This window comes from Scyliorhinus canicula, chromosome 20 (genome assembly GCF_902713615.1).
Source record: "Scyliorhinus canicula chromosome 20, sScyCan1.1, whole genome shotgun sequence".
Taxonomy (NCBI): domain Eukaryota; kingdom Metazoa; phylum Chordata; class Chondrichthyes; order Carcharhiniformes; family Scyliorhinidae; genus Scyliorhinus; species Scyliorhinus canicula.
The window spans coordinates 26,208,153-26,230,067 of NC_052165.1; the positions used below are offsets into that span (position 1 = coordinate 26,208,153).

Genomic DNA, 21,915 nt, shown 5'->3' on the forward strand with positions numbered 1-21,915 from the left:
TTAATGAGAAACTGCTCACCGCAGACCACAAGCAACAACAATGTGGAAAATTGGCCAGTACGTTCTATCAACAAAATGCATGTCCAATCCAATCTGGCCAATTCCACCCCATCAGCCTCCTGCCAATTATCAGCAAAGTGATGGAAGGCATTGTTGATTGTTCTATCAAGTGGCACTTCCACACCAATAACCTGCTCACTGATGCTCAGTTTGGGTCCTTCCAGGGTTACCTGACTCCTGACCTATTTTCAAATTTTTGTCCAAAGATGGACAAAAGAATTGGAACACAACAGAGGGTGAGAGTGACTGCCCTTGACAGAATGGTAGCATTTGACCAAGTGCGGCACCATTGAGCACTGGTACAATTGGAGTCAATGCGAATCAGGGGAAAACTCCACTGGAGGAATCCTAATAAGCATAAATGAAGATGGTTGTGGTTGTTGGAGGCCAATCAACTCAGTCCCAGGACACTGCACTTCAGGAGTTTATTAAAGTAGTGGGCAGCATGGTAGCATTGCGGATAACACAATTGCTTCACAGCGACAGGGTCCCAGGTTCGATTCCCGGCTTGGGTCACTGTCTGTGCGGAGTCTGCACGTTCTCCCCGTGTGTGCGTAGGTTTTCTCCGGGTGCTCCAGTTTCCTCCCACAGTCCAAAGATGTGCAGGTTAGGTGGATTGGCCTTGCTAAATTGTCCTTTGTGTCCAAAATTGCCCTTAGTGTTGGGTGGGGTTACTGGGTAATGTGGAGGTGTGGGCTTGTGTGGGGTGCTCTTTCCAAGAGCCAGTGCAGACTCGATGTGTTGAATGGCCTCCTTCTGCGCTGTAAATTCTATGAACTAAGTACTCTAGGCTCAATTTCATGACACCTTGGGCTAGTGTGCAGTCATTTACAGCCTCGCTTGGCCCAGAGTCGCAACACAGGTAAAATTGGATTTTATTTAAAATACCCGAGGTCCTAGCTTGATCCCAATAAACTGCAGTCACCAGGTTTGTAACATCAGTAACCTTTAATTATGTACAGTATTAAAATTAACGGGCGGCATGGTGGCGGAGTGGTTAGCACTGCTACCTCACGGCACTGAGGACCCGGGTTCAATCCCAGCGCCGGGTCACTGGCCATGTTTAGTTTGCATATTCTCCCCGTGTTGGTGTAGGTCTCACCTCAGAAACCCAAAGATGTGTAGGGTAGTGGATTGGCCAAACTAAATTGCCTCTTAATTGGAAAAAAATAATTGTGTACTCTAATTTTATAGCAAAAAGTATTAAAATTAAATGGACAGAAAATGTAACTGACCATCTAATACCCCTTTCCCACCCCACCCCCCTCCTTTTTTATAAATGTTTTTTTATTGAGTTTTCATATTTTATATATGACAAATTACAAGTTATTAGAGAGAGAAAAAAAAAGGAAAACACAAAAATTTAACATGAATATTTACAGGTAAGCATCTTCATAACAATAATTGTGGCCGCCCCCTTTAGCCAGCATACATATTTTACATTCCCCAATATGGCCGAGGCACATGTTTATAGGCATTTATTTATAGTTTGGTTTTGGGCCTTGGCTTGCCATCAAACCCCCATACCGAGCCCGTAGCCCCCCCCCCCCCCCTCCCCCCCGGCTACCTTCCCCCGATTCCCGTCCATTTTCCCCTGGTTCTTGGCCACCCGACTATTCTTCCTCATGTACGTTGGCCACAAACAGGTCCCGGAACAGTTGCATGAATGGCTCCCACGTTCTGTGGAAGCCGTCGTCCGACCCTCGGATGGCGAATTTGATTTTCTCCATTTGGAGAGATTCCGAGAGGTCGGACAGCCAGTCTGCAGCTCTGGGTGGTGCTGCTGACCGCCAGCCAAACAGGATTCTACGGCGGGCAATCAGGGAGGCAAAGGCAAGGGCGTCCGCCCTCCTCCCCAGGAATAGATCTGGCTGGTCTGAAACCCCGAAGACCGCCACTATCGGGCATGGCTCCACCCTCACCCCCACCACTTTGGACATAGCCTCGAAGAAGGCTGTCCAGTACTCCACAAGTCTGGGGCAAGACCAGAACATGTGGGCGTGGTTGGCCGGGCCTCTCTGGCACCGCTCACATTTGTTCTCCACCTCCGGGAAGAACCTACTCATACGGTTTCTCGTTAAGTGGGCTCTATGTACCACTTTTAGTTGCGTCAGGCTGAGCCTTGCGCAAGTGGAGGTGGAGTTGACCCTATGCAGTGCTTCGCTCCAGAGTCCCCACCCTATCTCCATCCCCAGGTCGTCCTCCCATTTCCTTCTTGTTGCGTCCAGTACGGTGTCGTCCCTATCTACCAGTCGGTCATACATGTCACTACAGTTCCCTTTCTCTAGGATACTTGCGTCCAGTAGGTCTTCCAATAGTGTCTGTCGTGGCGGTTGTGGGTACGTCCTTGTCTCCTTTCGTAGGAAGTTTTTGAGCTGCAGGTACCGTAGCTCGTTCCCCCCAGCTAGCTGAAATTTCTCTGTCAGTTCGTCCAGTGTTGCGATCCTGTCGTCCGTGTATAGGTCCCTGACTGTCAGTGTCCCCCCGTCCTGCCTCCACCTTTTGAAGGTGGCGTCGGTCAGTGCTGGTTTGAACCTATGGTTGTTGCAGATGGGAGCCTTGTCCGACATTTTGTACAGGCCAAATTGCTGCCGCAGTTGGTTCCAGGATTGGAGGGTGGCTGTCACCACTGGGCTGGTGGAGTGTTTTTTGGGTGGGGATGGGAGTGCTGCCGTGGCGAGGGCCCGGAGGGAGGTTCCCATGCAGGAGGCCTCCTCCGCACGCATCCCCACCCCCCTCCTAACCACCACCCATTCTCTACACACACAAATAGCACAGAGGGAAAAGGGTGATTCAATGGGAAATAGAATTTTAATAAAAATTACAGGATAAGGATCTTTAATTCACCGGGATCATTTCCAGTTAGTGTCTTTCTGAAGTTCAGCTTTTGTTTTGATACTTCTTCCTTCTAGGCTTGAGGTGGTTTTCTCTGGCAAGTTTGTCTACCTTCTCTGCAGACTCCACGTCATTTCTGGTTTACAGCAAATGATGGGCCGGGCACTCACTGCTTTCAGAACAATAAAGCAGTTCTTTCACTTCAGCAAGCAAGAGAGAGAGGGAACACTTTTTCCCAGTTCTCTGCAAAATCATCATGCAGGAACCAAGCACTAGAGATTGTCAGGCAGAACACGGTCCCACCGGTTATCAGCCAACCAAGCGATCCGGCTACCTCGAAATCTGGTTCCTAAGAGCCACTCGGTGCTGAGGAGTCTGGCTTCTCCTCTCCAAAAACAAAACCTGGGAAAACAGAGAGCTGGCAAGCAGCCTGCTTCAAACTTGTGTCTTCCTCTTAAAGGTACATCCTGATTATGGGTTCATGGACCAAAATAATAAAATAAAGTAAATGGGAACAAAGGAAATAAACAGGAAGGGCTCTTGCATAAACCACCTTCTGCTGCTTCCTTCCATCACAAGGTCAGAAGTGGGGATGTTCGCTGATGATTGCACAATCTTCAGAACCATTCACATTTCCTCAGATAGTGAAGCAGTTTGAGATGGTTCCCAGTCCAGAGCAATTTCTGGAAGCTTGCACCCTGGGAAATTACCATGCAACCCTTACCTGGGAAGGTCCGGAGGACTGTGGGGTGGGATTGTCCAATCCCGCAGTAGAGTGTCCACGCCGTTGTAAACGCGTTGCGTTTTACGACGGCGTGAAAGGGCCGATCCTACGTCTAATTCAGGGGGCCAGCACGGTGCTGGACGGGTTCACGCCGCTCCAGCTGCAGATCCCAGCATGAACTGTGTGCCGCGGGAGTCATGCATGCGCAGTTGCGCTGGCGCCAACGAGGACATGTGCAGTGGCGCAGTCACCAACACGCGCATGCGCAGCGGCCTCCTTCAACGTGCTGGCCTCGTCGCAACATGGTGCAAGGCTACAGGGGCCAGCCACAGAGGCTGACCTGCTGATCTGTGGGCCCCGATCATGGGTCAGGCCCCATTGAAAGCCCCCCCGGGGTGGGAGACCCCTCCCGCCTCCACAGGCCGCCCTCCCGACCCTGCGCGCAGAATTTCCACCGGCTGCGACCAGATGTGGACGGCGCCGGCGGGACTCTGTGTTTTTTGAGCAGCCGCTCGGCCTGCGACCTGCACCGTGCCAAATGCGCCGGCGCCAGTGGCATCGGGGCGGAATGGCGCGGTTGGGGGATTCTCCGGTGCGGGGCTGGGAGAATCCCGCCCATGGTTCCCCAGCGCAGCTTTAGGGTACCCCCAGTTAAACTGGCCTAGAGCTCAGAAGTTCTGATTAAATTACCCCACACATCAGGAAAATGTCATTACAAAATAATGTTTTAAATTAGCTCGCAGTCTGCAGTTCTGAATGTCCTTTCTAGTCAAGTTCTCCATATTCACAGTTACGACACGATCAATTTGACCACACTGAAAATGTTAAATCATCTAGTTCTTCATTTTAAATGTTGGCCAATAATTGTTGGAAGGGTTTCCTTGTTTCTTGTGAATAAAGAATATTGCAGAAGGAAATTCTTCACTCCACAACAATTCTACATTTCTTTTGACAATTTTAACCAAATGACACTGTAGTTAAGAATGAGCTTTATAATTTCAGCAGTCAGAATAAATTTGTAAATGTAATAGTTTGCCATCCATTTTGAAGTACTTAATTTTCTTTGTTTTACTTATGTTGATGTGGCCCTGTCTCTCTCGTTCCACCTAAAAGATTCTAAACATGGCTGCCCATCCCCTCAATAGGCACTGAAAGGGTAACCCATTGAATTAAATGCAAGTATAAGAACCTTGGACTGTTAGTCCCCTTAAAATTAAACACCTCTAAAGGGATAAATGCAGGTATGTACTTAGGTTTTAACTGTGCAAATCACTAGAATGTTTAAGCTGCAGGATTTTGTAGCAGTTTTTTATTCAGCAATATTACAATTATGTTTAAAGAGAGGGTACAGTTGTGTTAAACTAATGGCATAATGGCACAGCCAAGATGCTTCAACTGCACTCTTATGAAGCAAGTCAATAAATAAAACTTAAACTCCGGATAAAACTTTGGATGCTGGAAATCAGAAATGACCAGGCGCCGGAATGTGGCGACTAGGGGCTTTTCACAGTAACTTCATTGAAGCCTACTTGTGACAATAAGCGATTATTGTAATAATTATTATTAAAAACAGAAAATCCTGGATAATCTCAGCACATCTGGCAGTAACTGAGGAGAGAAACAAGTGTTAATGTTTCAGATCTAAATGACCCTTCCACAGAAAGCTTAACTCTTGAAGAGTCACAGACATGTTCTCACCCAGGCACAATCATACAATTGGCATCACAGCTAACTCTTCAAACTGGAGTAGCTCTCGATTTGGCTTGAGAATATCATGTTAAAGATCAGTGTGCAGGCACGGCAGAGATCACCAGGGCAACCTTTGTAGTCTTCGGATTGGAATTGTCCAGAAATAATTCAAAGGAAACTTGCTTGTGTGCTGGCAGTCCTTCAGAGTCTCTTCCACCATCAGACATTGGAAATTCTGGAAAGAGGATTATTGCTTAAGCTTTTGTTAATTGAAAAAACTGGGAGTCAGAAAGCTCCGCTCATGGAATCCCCACAGTGCAGTAGGAGGTCATTTGGCCGATTGAGTATGCACTGACCCTCCGGAGGACCATCCTACTTAGGCCCCACTCTCCATCCATTTCCCAACCCCCCACATTGATCATGTCAAATCCACCTAACCTGCACATCTTTGGACTATGGGAGGAAACCCGAGCAACCGGAGGAAACTCATGCAGACACGGGGAGAACGTGCAAACCCAGCACAGTCACCCTGGGTCACTGGCGCTTTGAGGCAGCAATGCTAACCACTGTGCCATCGTGCCGCTTTCATGTTCCTCTCCATGTTTGATAGCAACAGATTTTTTTTGAAATAGATACATTTTGCAATTCAATGCATACTTTTTAAAAATAAATTTTAAGTACCCAATTCTTTTTTTTCCAATTAAGGGGCAATTTAGCGTGGCCAATTCACCTACCCTGCACATCTTTTTGGTTTGTGGGGGTGAGACCCACACAGACACGGGGAGAACGCGCACACTCCACATGGGCAGTGGGCCCAGGGCCAGGATTGAACCCATGTCCCTGGCGCTGTGAGGCAGCAATGCTAACCACTGCACCACCGTGCTGCCCCCAATTCAATGCATAGTTATCTGTTTACGTACTGTGATCATAAAAGAGTTACTTGAAAGTGAGCAGCCGAGAGTCAACACTGAGGGAGGGAGCGCCTAAGGGAGACTGATGAGAATGGGATCCAGAGCATCCAGTCTGCTTAGGGAGGAAGATAGCTGAGGAAATTATGGAGGCATTGGTGGTGAACTTTCAGGAGTCACTGGAGGCAGGAAGGGTCCCAGAGGACTAGAAAGTGGCTAATGTAACACTACTGTTTAAGAAGGGAGGGAGGCAGAAGACAGGAAATTATAAGCCGGTTAGCCTGACTTCGGTCATTGGTAAGATTTTAGAGTCCATTATTAAAGATGCAATCATGGCCTGATGGGATATATCCAAGGATTCTATGGGAAGCAAGAGATGAAATTGCAGAGCCGTTCGTTGGCAATGATCTTTTCGTCCTCACTGTCAACAGGGGTGGTACCAGGGGATTGGAGAGTGGTGAATGTCGTGCCCCTGTCAAAAAAGGGATAACCTGGGAATTACAGGCCAGTTAGTCTTACTTCGGTGGTAGGCAAAGTAATGGAAAGGGTACTGAGGGATAGGATTTCTGAGCATCTGGAAAGACACTGCTTGATTAGGGATAGTCAGCACGGATTTGTGAGGGGTAGGTCTTGCCTCACAAGTCTTATTGAATTCTTTGAGGAGGTGACCAAGCACGTGGATGAAGGTAAAGCAGTGGATGCAGTGTACATGGATTTTAGTAAGACATTTGATAAGGTTCCCCATGGTAGGCTTATGCAGAAAGTAAGGAGGCATGGGACTGGCTAACCGATAGAAGTCAGAGATTGGATTGGATTTGTTTATTGTCGTGTACCGAGGTACAGTGAAAAGTATTTTTCCGCGAGCAGCTCAACAGATCATTAAGTACATGAGAAGAAAAGGGAATAAAAGAAAATACATAATAGGGCAACACAAGATATACAGTATAACTACAGAAGTACTGGCATCGGATGAAGCATACAGGGTGTAGTGTTAATGAGGTCAGTCCATAAGAGGGTCATTTAGGAGTCTGGTGACAGTGGGGAAGAAGCTGTTTTTGAGTCTGTGCATGTTCTCAGACTTCTGTATCTCCTGCCTGATGGAAGAAGTTGGAAGAGTGAGTAAGCCGGGTGGGAGGGATCTTTGATTACGCTTTCCCCAGGCAGCGGGAGGTGTAGATGGAGTCAATGGATGTGATGTTGGTGGCAAATATTCAGCCTGAAGCCCAGTTACCAGTGGCATACCGCAGGGGTCAGTTCTGGGTCATCTGCTGTTTGTGATTTTCATTAATTACTTGGATGAGGGAGTTGAAGGGTGGGTCAGTAAATTTGCAGACGATACAAAGATTGGTGGAGTTGTGGATAGTGAGGAGGGCTGTTGTCGACTGCAAAAAGACATAGAAAGGATGCAGAGCTGGGCTGAGAAGTGGCAGATGGAGTTTAATCCTGAAAAGTATGAGGTTGTCCATTTTGGAAGGACAAATTTGAATGCGGAATACAGGGTTAACGGTAGGGTCCTTGGCAATGTGGAGGAGCCGAGAGATCTTGGCGTCTATGTTCATAGATCTTTGAAAGTTGACACTCAAGTGGATAGAGCTGTGAAGAAGGCCGATGGTGTGCTACCGTTCATTAGCATACGGGTTGAATTTAAGCGCCGTGAGGTGATGATGCAGCTGTACAAAACCTTGGTAAGGCCACATTTGGAGTACTGTGTGCAGTTCTGGTCGCCTCATTTTAGGAAGGATGTGGAAGCTTTGGAAAAGGTGCAAAGGAGATTTACCAGGATGTTGCCTGGAATGGAGAGTACGTTTAATGAGGAAAGGTTGAGGGTGCTAGGCCTTTTCTCATGAGAACGGAGAAGAATGAGGGGAGACTTGATAGAGGTTTATAAGATGATCGGGGAATAGATAGAGTAGACGGTCAGAGACCTTTTTCCCCGGGTGGAACAAACCATTACAAGGGGACATAAATTTAAGGTGAATGGTAGAAATATAGGGGGGAATGTCAGAGGTAGGTTCTTTACCCAGAGATTAGTGGGGGCATGGAATGCACTGCCTGTGGAAGTAGTTGAGTCGGAAACATTAGGGACCTTCAAGCGACTATTGGATAGGTACATGGATTACGGTAGAAACGCGGGGCCCTGTACGAACACGGAGACGAAGCCAGCCGCCTGTTGGCACACCAGCTGAGAAAGCAGGCAGCCAGCAGGGAAATTGCGCAAATCAGAGGTACCAGAGGCACGTGGGAAACAGAACCAGAGAGGATTAACGAAACCTTCAAGGCCTTCTACCAAGAGCTATACACCTCGGAGCCCCCAACGGGGAAGGCTGGGATGAACCGGTTTCTTGATGGACTGGACATACCAGTCGTGGGAGAGGGCAGAAAACGGGATCTGGAAGCACCACTAGCACTGGGTGAGATCATGGACAGCATTAGCTCCATGCAGACGGGGAAGGCGCCGGGACCGGACGGATTCCCGGCGGACTTCTACAAAAAATACGCGACAGCGCTGGCCCCGCACCTGCGGGAGATGTTCACAGACTCGCTAGCTAGGGGCACACTGCCACCCACGTTAGCACAGGCCTCAATCTCGCTGATACCTAAGAAAGACAAAGACCCAACGGAATGTGGGTCACACAGACCCATATCTCTGCTGAACGCAGAAGCCAAAATACTGGCCAAAATCCTAGCCAAAAGGCTAGAAGACTGTGTACCTGAGGTGGTCACAGAGGACCAGACGGGCTTCGTCAAAGGTAGACAGCTTACCGCGAACATCAGGCGCCTGCTGAACGTGATAATGACCCCCTCCGGGGAGAGAACACAAGAGGTGATCGTCTCCCTGGACGCAGAAAAGGCCTTCGACAGAGTCGAATGGAAATACCTCATAGAGGTACTGGAGCGGTTCGGGCTTGGAACAGGGTTCACCGCTTAGGTAAAGCTCCTATACAACGCTCCCATGGCGAGTGTACGGACCAACAATACCAACTCCCAATACTTCCAGCTGCACAGGGGCACCAGACAAGGATGCCCACTGTCCCCGCTGCTGTTCGCACTAGCAATCGAACCGCTAGCAATCGCGCTCAGGGCAGCAAAAAATTGGAGGGGGATCCGAAGGGGAGGTAGAGAGCACAGAGTCTCACTCTATGCGGATGATCTGCTCCTCTATATCTTGGACCCACAAAGCAGCATGGACGGAATCTTGGCGCTCCTGAAAGAGTTTGGAGCCTTCTCGGGCTACAAACTCAACATGAGCAAAAGTGAGATCTTCCCAGTACATCCGCAAGGGGGGGGGGGGGGGGGGGCAGCACTAAAGGGGCTGCCGTTCAAACAAGCCCGAAATAAATTCCGCTACCTGGGGATCCAAATAGCCCATGACTGGAAAGGGATCCACAAATGGAACCTCACCAGCCTGACGGAGGAAGTTTAAAAAGGACCTGCAAAGATGGAACACACTCCCGCTCTCCCTCGCGGGGAGAGTCCAGACGATCAAAATGAACGTACTGCCCAGGTTCCTTTTCCTGTTTAGATCCATTCCGATCTACATCCCAAGGCCTTTTTCAAAGCGCTGGACAAACATATCATGGCGTTCGTATGGGGGGGTAAAAATGCTAGGATCCCAAAGAAGGTCATACAAAAAACAAAATCCAGGGGGGGGCTAGCCCTCCCGAATCTACAATTCTACCACTGGGCGGCAACAGCCGAGCGAGTAAGGGGATGGATCCAGGAGCCAGAAGCCGAGTGGGTGCGTGCGGAGGAGGCCTCCTGCATGGGAACCTCCCTCCGGGCCCTCGCCACGGCAGCACTCCCATCCCCACCCAAAAAACACTCCACCAGCCCAGTGGTGACAGCCACCCTCCAATCCTGGAACCAACTGCGGCAGCAATTTGGCCTGTACAAAATGTCGGACAAGGCTCCCATCTGCAACAACCATAGGTTCAAACCAGCACTGACCAACGCCACCTTCAAAAGGTGGAGGCAGGACGGGGGGACACTGACAGTCAGGGACCTATACACAGACGACAGGATCGCAACACTGGACGAACTGACAGAAAAATTTCAGCTAGCTGGGGGGAACGAGCTACGGTACCTGCAGCTCAAAACTTCCTACGAAAGGAGACAAGGACGTACCCACAACCGCCACGACAGACACTATTGGAAGACCTACTGGACGCAAGTATCCTAGAGAAAGGGAACTGTAGTGACATGTATGACCGACTGGTAGATAGGGACGACACCGTACTGGACGCAACAAGAAGGAAATGGGAGGACGACCTGGGGATGGATAGGGTGGGGACTCTGGAGCAAAGCACTGCATAGGGTCAACTCCACCTCCACGTGCGCAAGGCTCAGCCTGACGCAACTAAAAGTGGTACATAGAGCCCACTTAACGAGAAACCGTATGAGTAGGTTCTTCCCGGAGGTGGAGGACAAATGTGAGCGGTGCCAGAGAGGCCCGGCCAACCACGCCCACATGTTCTGGTCTTGCCCCAGACTTGTGGAGTACTGGACAGCCTTCTTCGAGGCTATGTCCAAAGTGGTGGGGGTGAGGGTGGAGCCATGCCCGATAGTGGCGGTCTTCGGGGTTTCAGACCAGCCAGATCTATTCCTGGGGAGGAGGGCGGACGCCCTTGCCTTTGCCTCCCTGATTGCCTGCCGTAGAATCCTGTTTGGCTGGCGGTCAGCAGCACCACCCAGAGCTGCAGACTGGCTGTCCGACCTCTCGGAATCTCTCCAAATGGAGAAAATCAAATTCGCCATCCGAGGGTCGGACGACGGCTTCCACAGAATGTGGGAGCCATTCATGCAACTGTTCCGGGACCTGTTTGTGGCCAACGTACATGAGGAAGAATAGTCGGGTGGCCAAGAACCAGGGGAAAATGGACGGGAATCGGGGGAAGGTAGCCAGGGGGAGGGGGAGGGGGGGGGGGGGGGGGGGGGGGGGCTACGGGCTCGGTATGGGGGTTTGATGGCAAGCCAAGGCCCAAAACCAAACTATAAATAAATGCCTATAAACATGTGCCTCGGCCATATTGGGGAATGTAAAATATGTATGCTGGCTAAAGGGGGCGGCCACAATTATTGTTATGAAGATGCTTACCTGTAAATATTCATGTTAAATTTTTGTGTTTTCCTTTTTTTTTCTCTCTCTCTCTAATTTTTTTTTTTTTTAAATAATTTTTATTGAAATTTTTCGATACAAACATTTACCCCTACTACATTTTAAATTATAACACAACAAATCCCCCCTGGAAAATCCTCCCCACGCCCTCCCCCGCGCGAACCCCCCCCCCCCCCCCCCCCCCCGCGCCACCAGTCTAGCAACCAAACCGTTTCTCCCTTTCTGCCGATGGCCTCGGGCAGTCATTGCCCGCGACCCCCCGCTGACGTGCTCCCTTCGTTGCTATCCCCCCCCCCCTCCCTTCCCCCCCCCTTTCTCCCCGGGTTGCTGCTGTTTCGGCCTCCAGTTCCTATCTCTGATCCAGAAAGTCAAGGAAGGGCTGCCACCCGCCGGAAGAACCCCTGTACCGACCCTCTTAGGGCGAATTTGATTCTTTCCAATTGGATGAAGCTTGCCATGTCGTTTAACCAGGTGTTAACACTTGGTGGCCTTGTGTCCCTCCACTGAATCAAGATCCTTCTCCGAGCTACCAAGGACGCAAAGGCCAATATTCCGGCCTCCCCTGCCTCCTGTACTCCTGGCTCCACCCCAACCCCAAAAATCGCTAGCCCCCACCCTGGTTTGACCCTGGTTCCCACCACTCTCGATACCGTCCCCGCCACCCCCTCCCAGAACTCTTCCAGTGCCGGGCACATCCAGAACATATGTACATGGTTCGCAGGGCTTCCCGAACACCTAACACACCTGTCCTCACCCCCGAAGAACCGACTCATCCTAGTCCCCGTCATATGGGCTCTGTGCAGCACCTTAAATTGGATGAGGCCCAACCTTGCGCACGACGACGACGAATTGACCCTCTCTAAGGCATCCGCCCATGTCCCATCTTCTATCTGCTCTCCCAGCTCCGCTTCCCACTTGTCTTTCAGCTCCTCTATCGATACCTCCTCCACCTCCTGCATTATTTTGTAGATGTCCGAGACCTTCCCTTCTCCGACCCAGACCCCTGACAGCACCCTATCACTCACCCCTCTATCGGGAAGCAAGGGAAATCCTTCCACCTGTCGTCTGGCAAATGCCTTCACCTGCAGGTATCTAAACGTGTTCCCCGGGGGGAGCTCAAATTTCTCCTCCAGCTCTCCCAGGCTCGCAAACCTCCCCTCTATGAACATGTCCCTCAGTTGCCTGATGCCCGCCCTGTGCCAGCTCTGGAATCCCCCGCCAGTGTTCCCCGGGACAAATCTGTGGTTCCCTCTCAGTGGCCGCCGCCATCAGACCCCCCACTTCCCCCCTGTGTCGCCTCCACTGCCCCCAGATTTTAAGGGTGGCCGCCACTACCGGACTCGTGGTATACCTTGTGGGGGGGAGCGGCCATGGTGCCGTTACTAGCGCCCCCAGGCTTGTATTGCCGCAGGACGCCCTCTCCATACGTTTCCAAGCTGCCCCCTCCCCCTCCATCACCCACTTGCGCACCATCGATGCGTTCGCCGCCCAGTAGTATCCGGAAAGATTGGGTAGCGCTAATCCTCCACTGTCCCTACTCCGTTCCAAGAAAATCCTTCTCACTCTAGGGGTGCCATGTGCCCACACATAGCCCATAATGCTGCTAGTTACCTTCTTGAAGAAGGCCCTGGGGAGAAAGATGGGCAAGCACTGGAACAGAAACAAGAACCTCGGGAGGACCGTCATTTTGACTGACTGCACCCTCCCTGCTAGCGACAGCGGTACCATGTCCCACCTCTTGAACTCCTCCTCCATCTTCTCCACCAGCCTTGAAAAGTTCAGCTTGTGGAGGGTCCCCCAGTTCCTTGCCACCTGCACCCCCAAGTACCTGAAGCTCTTTACTGCTCTCTTAAAGGGGAGCCGCCCAATTCCCTCCCCCTGATCTCCCGGGTGTATCACAAAGACCTCACTTTTACCCACATTTAATTTATATCCCGAAAAGTCCCCAAACTCCGCTAGTATTTCCATTACCTCCGGCATTCCCCCTTCCGGGTCCGCCACATATAACAACAAATCATCCGCATAGAGTGATACCCGATGTTCCTCCCCTCCCCTTGTCAGTCCTCTCCACCCCCCTGAACCCCTCAGTGCCATCGCCAACGGTTCGATCGCTAATGCAAATAGTAAGGGGGATAGGGGGCATCCCTGCCTGGTACCTCGATGGAGCCCAAAATACTCTGACCTCCTCCCGTTTGTAACCACACTCGCCATCGGGGCCGAATACAGCAGCTTCACCCACTTGATAAATCCCTCCCCAAACCCAAACCGTTCCAGCGTCTCCCACAGGTATTCCCACTCCACCCTATCGAATGCCTTCTCCGCATCCAGTGCTACCACTATCTCAGCCTCCCCCTCCACTGCTGGCATCATAATCACATTCAACAGTCTCCGGACATTTGTGTTAAGTTGTCGTCCCTTTACGAACCCCGTCTGGTCCTCATGGATTACCCCTGGCACACAATCCTCTATTCTGGTTGCCAGGACCTTTGCCAACAGTTTGGCATCTACATTCAAGAGGGAGATAGGCCTGTAGGACCCGCACTGTACAGGGTCTTTGTCCCGCTTCAGGATCAAGGAGATCAGGGCCTGTGACATTGTCGGGGGCAGAACCCCCCCCTCTCGCGCCTCATTGAAGGCTCGCACCAGCACTGGACCCACCAAGTCCACATACTTCTTATAAAATTCCACCGGGAACCCATCCGGCCCCGGCGCCTTCCCCGCCTGCATCTGGCCTATCCCTTTAACTAGCTCCTGCAGCTCTATCGGCGCCCCCAGCCCCTCCACCCGTTCCTCCTGGACCTTTGGGAACCTCAATCTATCGAGGAAGTTCTCCATTCCCCCCCTCCTCCTGGGCGGCTCAGACCGGTACAATTCCCTGTAGAAATCCCTGAAGACCCCGTTCACCTCTTGCCCCTTCTGCACTACGTTCCCTCCCTTCTCTCTCACTCCCCCAATCTCTCTGGCTGCATCTCGCTTGCGCAGCTGGTGTGCTAGCATCCTGCTCGCCTTTTCCCCGTACTCATAGACCGCGCCCTGTGCCCTTCTCCATTGCGTCTCCGCCTTCCTAGTGGTCAGTAGGTCAAACTGGGCCTGTAAACTGCGCCGCTCCCTCAACAGCCCCTCCTCTGGTGTCTCCGCATATCTCCTGTCCACTTCTATAAGTTCCCCCACCAGTCTCTCCCTCTCCTGCCTCTCCTTCCTTTCTCTGTGTGCCCTTATGGAGATCAGCTCTCCTCTGATCACTGCTTTCAGGGCCTTCCAGACTACCCCCACCTTCACCTCGCCCGTGTCGTTCGTGCCCAGATATCTCTCAATGCCCTTCCGGACCCTTCCGCACACCTCATCGTCCGCCAGCAGCCCCACATCCAGGCGCCACAACGGGCGCTGGTCCCGTGCTTCCCCCAGTTCTACCTCTACCCAGTGTGGTGCATGGTCCGAAATCGCAATGGCCGAGTACTCCGTGTCCTGCACTCTCGAAATCAGCCCCCTGCTCAGTACAAAAAAGTCTATTCTGGAGTACACCCTGTGGACGTGGGAGAAAAAAGAATACTCCCTCGCCCTTGGCCTGCCAAATCTCCAAGGGTCCACCCCCCCCATCTGCTCCATGAACCCCCTTAGCACCTCTGCCGCTGCCGGCCTCCTATTCGTCCTGGAACTCGATCTGTCCAGCCCAGGGTCGAGCACTGTATTGAAGTCCCCCCCCATGATCAGGCCCCCTGCCTCCAGACCCGGAATGAGGCCCAACAGGCGCCTCATAAAACCCGCGTCATCCCAATTCGGGGCATACACATTCACCAGCACCACATTCTCTCCCTGCAGCCTACCCTTCACCATCACGTACCTACCCTCCTTATCTGCTACCACCTGCGCCGCCACGAACGACACCCTCTTTCCCACCAAAATCGCCACCCCCCCGGTTCTTTGCGTCCAAGCCTGAGTGGAACACCTGTCCCACCCACCCCCTTCTCAGGCGTACCTGGTCTACTACTCTCAAGTGAGTCTCCTGCAACATTGCCACATCCGCCTGCAGTCCCTTTAGGTGTGAAAAAAACCCTTGATCTCTTGACCGGCCCATTCAGCCCCCTCACGTTCCAAGTAATCAACCGGGTCGCGGAGCGACCCGTCCCTTTCCCCTGTCTATTAGCCATGTCCTGTCCCCTGTTCGCCCCGGGTCGACCCTCCCCTTCTGACCCGTTCCCCATGGCGATGGCCCCCCCCCCCCTCTCCTCCCGTTCTTCCCTTCCCGTCCTCGGCCTTTCCAGCAGCAACCCGGTATCCCCCCCTAACCCCCCTTCCCCCCCCCCCCCCCCCCTGGCTAGGACCCCTCCTAGCCGCGGTGTATCCACCATCGTACTCCCGAGAGTCAGCTGGTTTTCGCTGACCCGGCTGCCCCTGCCACACTCCGACTCCTCCCGATGTGGGGGGGGAGGGGCCTCCCCCCCCCTTGCCATCCCTCTCTGACCCCGCTTCAGCGCGGGAAAAGCCGCCATTGCTGGCCACACCCCACTCTTCTCTCCTCCCCCTTCCTCCGTCCCGCGCGCGGGAAACAGGGGAAAGCCCGCGCTTTCGCCCGGCCACACCCTACCCCCGCCATCTTCAATTCCACCCCCGTCCCCATCCAAGCCCATAAAAAAGCCCCCTTAAAACGAGAGGAAGAAAAAAGAGAAAAAGAAAACACGCATAACCAACTTGCACCCCCCCCGTCCCGCCTCCCCAACTTAACAATATAACAATATAAATAACAAATCTCAAATAAATACATAAATACATAACTATGCCTGCATAACTAAATAACTACCCAATAATAACGTATTTAACCATCACCCTCCATCGAACAGAACAGTAACCATAACCCTTAAAGAACAGATCAAAAAACAGTAAAAAAGCCCCCCCTACACAACAATAATTAAGGGAAGTTGGCAACGGGAAGAGACACACAAAAAGGAACAAAGAAACCCCCCATAACACAAGTTTCAAAGAAACCAAACGATCCAGCAACTTTAACCAAGTTCCGACCTGGCCTAAGAAAGACATGGGCCACTTGATCAGTCAAGGGTACTCGGGCGGCCTCGACCGCCGGCGTTCCCAAGTTCTAGTTCAGGTCCAGCTTTTCCTCCCGAACAAAAGTCCATGCCTCCTCTGGGGTCTCAAAGTAATGGTGCTGGTCCTTGTAGGTGACCCACAAGCGCGCTGGCTGCAGCATTCCGAACTTGATCCTCTTTGCGTGCAGCACCGCCTTCGTCCGGTTAAACCGGGCCCGCCGCTTTGCCACCTCCGCACTCCAGTCCTGATATATCCGCACCGTCGAATTCTCCCATTTGCTGCTTTTCTCCCTCTTGGCCCACCTCAGCACTTTCTCCCGATCACAGAAACGCTGGAATCGCACCAGCAGCACCGCCCTCGGGGGCTCGTTCGCCCTAGGCCGCCTAGCCATGACCCGATATGCTTCTTCCAGCTCCAGGGGCGATGGACCGGCCCCCTCTCCCATCAGGGAGCTCAGCATCTCCGCTACATATTTCGGGAGATCAGGCCCCTCCAGGCCTTCTGCTAGGCCCAGGATCCTCAAGTTCTTCCGCCTCATTCGAGTGTCCAGCTCCTCAAAGCGGCTCTGCCATTTCAGGTGGAGTGCCTCGTGCACCTCCACCTTTCCCACGAGGACCGTGGCCTCCTCCTCCCTTGCAGTCATCTCCTGCTGCAGCTCTCTTATCGACGCCTTTTGGGTCGCCTGGGCCCCCATCAGCCTTGTGGCCGTCGCGTTCATAGACTCTAAGAGTTCCACTTTCAGCTCCGTAAAACACCGGAGGAGAGCGGCCTGCTGCTCCTCCGCCCATTTTCTCCAATCTTCTAGTGCACCACCGGCCGCCATTTTGGTCCTCTTCCCCCGCTTTTTTCGGGGAGCTGCTGCCGCTTTTTTTGTCGCCCCACTCCGAGTACCGACCATAAAGTTGGTCTCACTCTCCTCAGGGAGCCTTCCCCCACCGGGATTCGTCTTTACAGTACCGTCGGGGCCCTCCAATCGGCCCTTAAACACCTTTGTCGCAGGAGCTGCCAAATGTGCGACTTAGCTGGTCATAGCCGCAACCGGAAGTCTCCTCTCTCTCTCTAATAACTTGTAATTTGTCATATATAAAATATGAAAACTCAATAAAAAAACATTTATAAAAAAATGGATTACGGTAGAATGATGGGGTGTAGATTAATTTGTTCTTAATCTAGGACAAAAGTTTGGCACAACATCGTGGGCCGAAGGGCCTGTTCTGTGCTGTATTTTCTATTTTTTCTATGTATGTTCTATGTGCTAGCACAGTGGAATGAAGGAAGGGATGGGGCACTTCCAGTATCGTAGAGCTTGAATTGAGTTTTACACACAGACGAAGAACCGGTTATTTTACTGTCTTGTTGAGTGCTCCAATAATTCAAAGGCCCATTTGTGCCATGGAGCACTATGCACATTCCTGGGTCTTGCTGTGGAACTGCAGGTTTCTGTCCATGTTAGGCACACCTTCGTCTGACCTTGATCTCATGTGGGGATGCCGGAAGCCTGAAGACTGTGTGGCGCTCTAAAGGGCAGCCCTGCTTCTGTATGTTCTGGCTGAATTTTTGAGGCTCGAGGTTTCTTTCCTAAACTGTCACCATGATTGTCGAGTCTGGAACCCAATCAAATCCCAAGCTTTTGATTGTGTGCCTTTATTGGGTTCCTTTTGGGTATCCATTCTTTTGTAGAGGGGTGGTGTGGGAGAGTGAAACCTTTCAGCAAAGAGCCAAGGACAGAGAAACTGCCCAAGTTGTTTGCCCCCCCCCCCCCCCCCCCCCCCCCCTAAGATACATGGGAAAAGCTGAACCTTTTCCCATATGAGGACTGTGGGAATGATAACCAGGCTGGTCTGATTGAGCTGAATGCAATGCAAACTGTTGAATGCCTGTGACTGACTCACTGGTACTGTGTAGAATTATATTGTTCTGTCCTGAATTGATCCTTCACCTTCCCTATGAGAAGAATATCTGTACATTTCATAAATAGAATTTAATCACCTTAATCCTGAAAAAAAATAAAAGAGTGACTTGAGTACTTCAGTTTAACAAAGAAAGAGAGGCAGCACGGTGGCTCAGTGGGTTAGCCCTGCTGCCTCACGGCGCTGAGGTCCCAGTTTCAATCCCGGCTCTGGGTCACTGACCGTGTGGAGTTTGCACATTCTCCCCGTGTTTGCGTGGGTTTTGCCCCACAACCCAAAGATGTGCAGGCTAGGTGGATTGGCCATGCTAAATTGCTCCTTAATTGGAAAAATGAATAGGGTACTCTAAATTTATTTTAAAAAACAAAGAGGTTAGCTTTATTATACTTAAACCAAGGTAAATAAAATAATAAAATAAACTCCAACTTGAGCACACACCAACTTGAAGCCCAGACACACACAAATACAGATTATAGAGTGAGGAAGAACAGGTTGGCCAAATTAAAGGCCATATAAAGGAATATACAATATGTAGTTTAGTGACACGTAGTGTGGGTCCTTAATTTGGTAGGATGTGAACTTTGTTTGAGCCTCTGGATTAGTCACTCAGTAACATAACAGCTACTGAACCCAGTAAATACCCATTCACACTACCTGCTTCTTTCAAGCATCACTCCTTGACTGAGTGCTCTAACCGATGACCAGGCTCGGCCACTCTTTCATTTGTTTGAGGTGTGAGAAAGCTGATTCTTGTAACTCACCTTATCAGTGTTTCGCTGCCTCGTCTGGGGAAGTGATTGGGCTCAGAAAGAGACAGCAAGACTGTTCGCCCACCTAAATAAAAATAAAAATACAATTCAAAAGGCAATATATGTTGCAAAAAAAGAGAAAAGACATGACGGCAACATGAGATCTATTGACAGGTGGGAGGAAAGACTGACATTTTAGTTTGCACATCCTTATATTTTGTGTGGCAATAATATTAAGCTCAAGAAACATTAGAGTCAAGTTCTGAGACTAGTGAGATTCTGTGATGGCTGATGTGATGGATGTTGTCAGGCGCGTAGGCAGGACGGTGGCACAGTGGTTAGCATAGCTGCCTACGGCGCTGAGGACCCGGGTTCGAATCCTAGCCCTGGGTCACTGTCCATGTGGAGTTTGCACATTCTCCCCATGCCTGTGTGGGTTTCACCTCCACAACCCAAAGTTGTGCAGGTTAGGTGGATTGGCCACGCTAAATTGCCCCTTAATTGGAAAAAAAAATTGGATACGCTAAATTTATTTCATTTTTTTAAATAACAAATAATAACAAATAATAACAAAGAAACCAATCAAATGTTGGGACCAAGATATTTAGTTCAACTTGATATTGATCCTCCACGTTCTATTCTTTGATGGGACACGAGCGTGCTGACCAGGCGATTATTTGTTGCCCATCCCTAATTGTCTTTGTGATGGTGGGGAGCCATCTTCTTGAATACAAGTGAATGGCTTCTGGTCTACTTCAGAAGACAATTAAGAGCAGCCCCATTGCTCTGGAGTCATTTTTTAAAAATAAATTTAGAATAGCCAATTTATTTTTTCCAATTAAGGGGTAATTTAGCATGGCCAATCCACCTACCCTGCACATTTTTTTTTTATAAATGTTTTTTATTGAGTTTTCATGTTTTATATATGACAAGTTACAAATTGCTAGAGAGAGAAAAAAAAAGACACAAAAATTTAACATGTATATTTACAGGTAAGCATCTTTATAATCCTGTTTGGCTGGCGGTCAGCAGCACCGCCCAGAGCTGCAGACTGGCTGTCCGACCTCTTGGAATCTCTCCAAATGGAGAAAATCAAATTCGCCATCCGAGGGTCAGACGACGGCTTCCATAGAACGTGGGAGCCATTCATGCAACTGTTCCGGGACCTGTTTGTGGCCAACGTACAAAAGGAAGAATAGCTGGGTGGCCAAGAATCGGGGGGAAATGGACAGGAATCGGGGGAAGGTAGCCGGGGGGGGGGGGGGGGGGGGGGGGGTTACGGGTTCGTTATGGGGGTTTGATGGCAAGCTAAGGCCCAAAACCAAACTATAAATAAATGCCTATAAACATGTGCCTCGGCCATATTGGGGAATGTAGAATATGTATGCTGGCTAAAGGGGGCGGCCACAATTGTTGTTATAAAGATGCTTACCCTGCACATCTTTTGGGTTGTGAGGCGAAAACCCATGCAAACACAGGGAGAACGTGCAAACTACACGCAGACAGTCATCCAGAGCCGGGATCGAACCTGGGACCTCGGCGCCGTGAGGCAGCAGTGCTAACCACTATGCCACCATGCTGCCCTGTGGGCCTGGAGTCATAAGTAGGCCAGACCGGTTAAGGATGGCAGATTTAATTCCTTAAAGGACATTAGTAAACCAGAAGGTTTATTTCGACAATCGGTGATAGTTTCACAGTCACCATTCATAGGATCATAGAATTTACAGTGCAGAAGGAGGCCATTCGATCCATCGAGTCTACACAGGCCCTTGAGAGAGGACACCTTATCCTAGCCCCGTAACATCACACAACCTTTGGACACTGGGGCAATTTAGCGTGACCAATCTGCCTAACCTGTACATTTTTGGACAGTGGGAGGAAACCAGAGAACCTGGAGGAAACCCACGCAGACATGGGGAGAAAGTGCAAACTCCACACAGACAATCACCCGAGGCTAGAATTGAACCGGGGTCCCTGGAGCTGTAAGGCAGTAGTGCTATCCACTGCACCACCGTGCCGGTGACTAGTTTCATATTCGAGATTTAATAATTGAATTCAAATTCCACCAGCTGCCATGGTATCAATGCCGCTAATGAGTGAAAATTCCATGTGTTCATCCTGATCCCAAATCCCTTTTTCGCTCCTCAACCACCAATCTAACCTATTCCTCATATCTTGACCAAGGATGTACCATGACAATAAACTGCCTCCTTTATTGTCATTATGAAGCTGAGCTACTAAAAGCACTTACCTTTTCAACTTCACTTGTTTTCCTAGGTTACATCAGTTAAGTCACTGTTCAATATCCATTTATTTATATTTATTTTTGATCAGTCATAGATTGGCTGATATGGGATGGGATTTGCCACCTCGCTGTGGTGTTTTCTGTGGCGGCAGAGGCAGCCGCCATTAGCCGGCAGTGGCATTTAGATTACATTTAGATTTATTGTCACGTGTACCGAGGTACAGTGAAAAGTATTGTTGTGCATACAGTCCAATCAGATTGTAAATACATGAAAAATATAGGACATCCGATAGAAACACAATGTAAATACATAGACACCGGGTGAAGCATACGGAATGTAGTGCTATACAGTAGGGAAGATGCGTGGAGAGATCAGTTCAGTCCATTAGATGGTAAATCAGGAGTCTGCTAGCTGCGGGGAAGAAGCTGTTTCTTAATCTGTTAGTGCGTGTTCTCGGAGTTCTGCATCTCCTGCCTGATGGAAGAGGTTGAAAGAGAGAATACTGGGATGGGTGGGGTCTTTGATTATGCTGCCCGCTTTCCCAAGATAGTGGGATGTGTAGACAGAGTCAATGGATGGGAGGTAGATTCACGTGATGGTCTGGGTGGTGTTGACGACTCTCTGTAATTTCTTCT

The 21,915-nt window shown here is 50.4% G+C and overlaps 1 protein-coding gene across 2 annotated transcripts in view; it reads right to left on the bottom strand.

Moving 5' to 3' along the window:
- Nucleotides 1–21,915, bottom strand: part of mdm2 (MDM2 proto-oncogene) — a 96,822-nt gene that overhangs the window by 5,734 nt on the left and 69,173 nt on the right. Inside the window, exons 11-12 of one of the 2 annotated variants that reach the window (XM_038780456.1) lie at nucleotides 19,047–19,119; nucleotides 4,912–5,543 (exon numbers count right to left, since the gene is read on the bottom strand). In XM_038780456.1, coding sequence (XP_038636384.1) covers nucleotides 5,528–5,543; nucleotides 19,047–19,119 — 89 coding nt within the window. In that variant the 3' untranslated portion in view covers nucleotides 4,912–5,527. Of the gene's footprint in view, nucleotides 1–4,911; nucleotides 5,544–19,046; nucleotides 19,120–21,915 lie in introns of those variants that run through there. The other variant, XM_038780455.1, reaches the window with a different exon arrangement.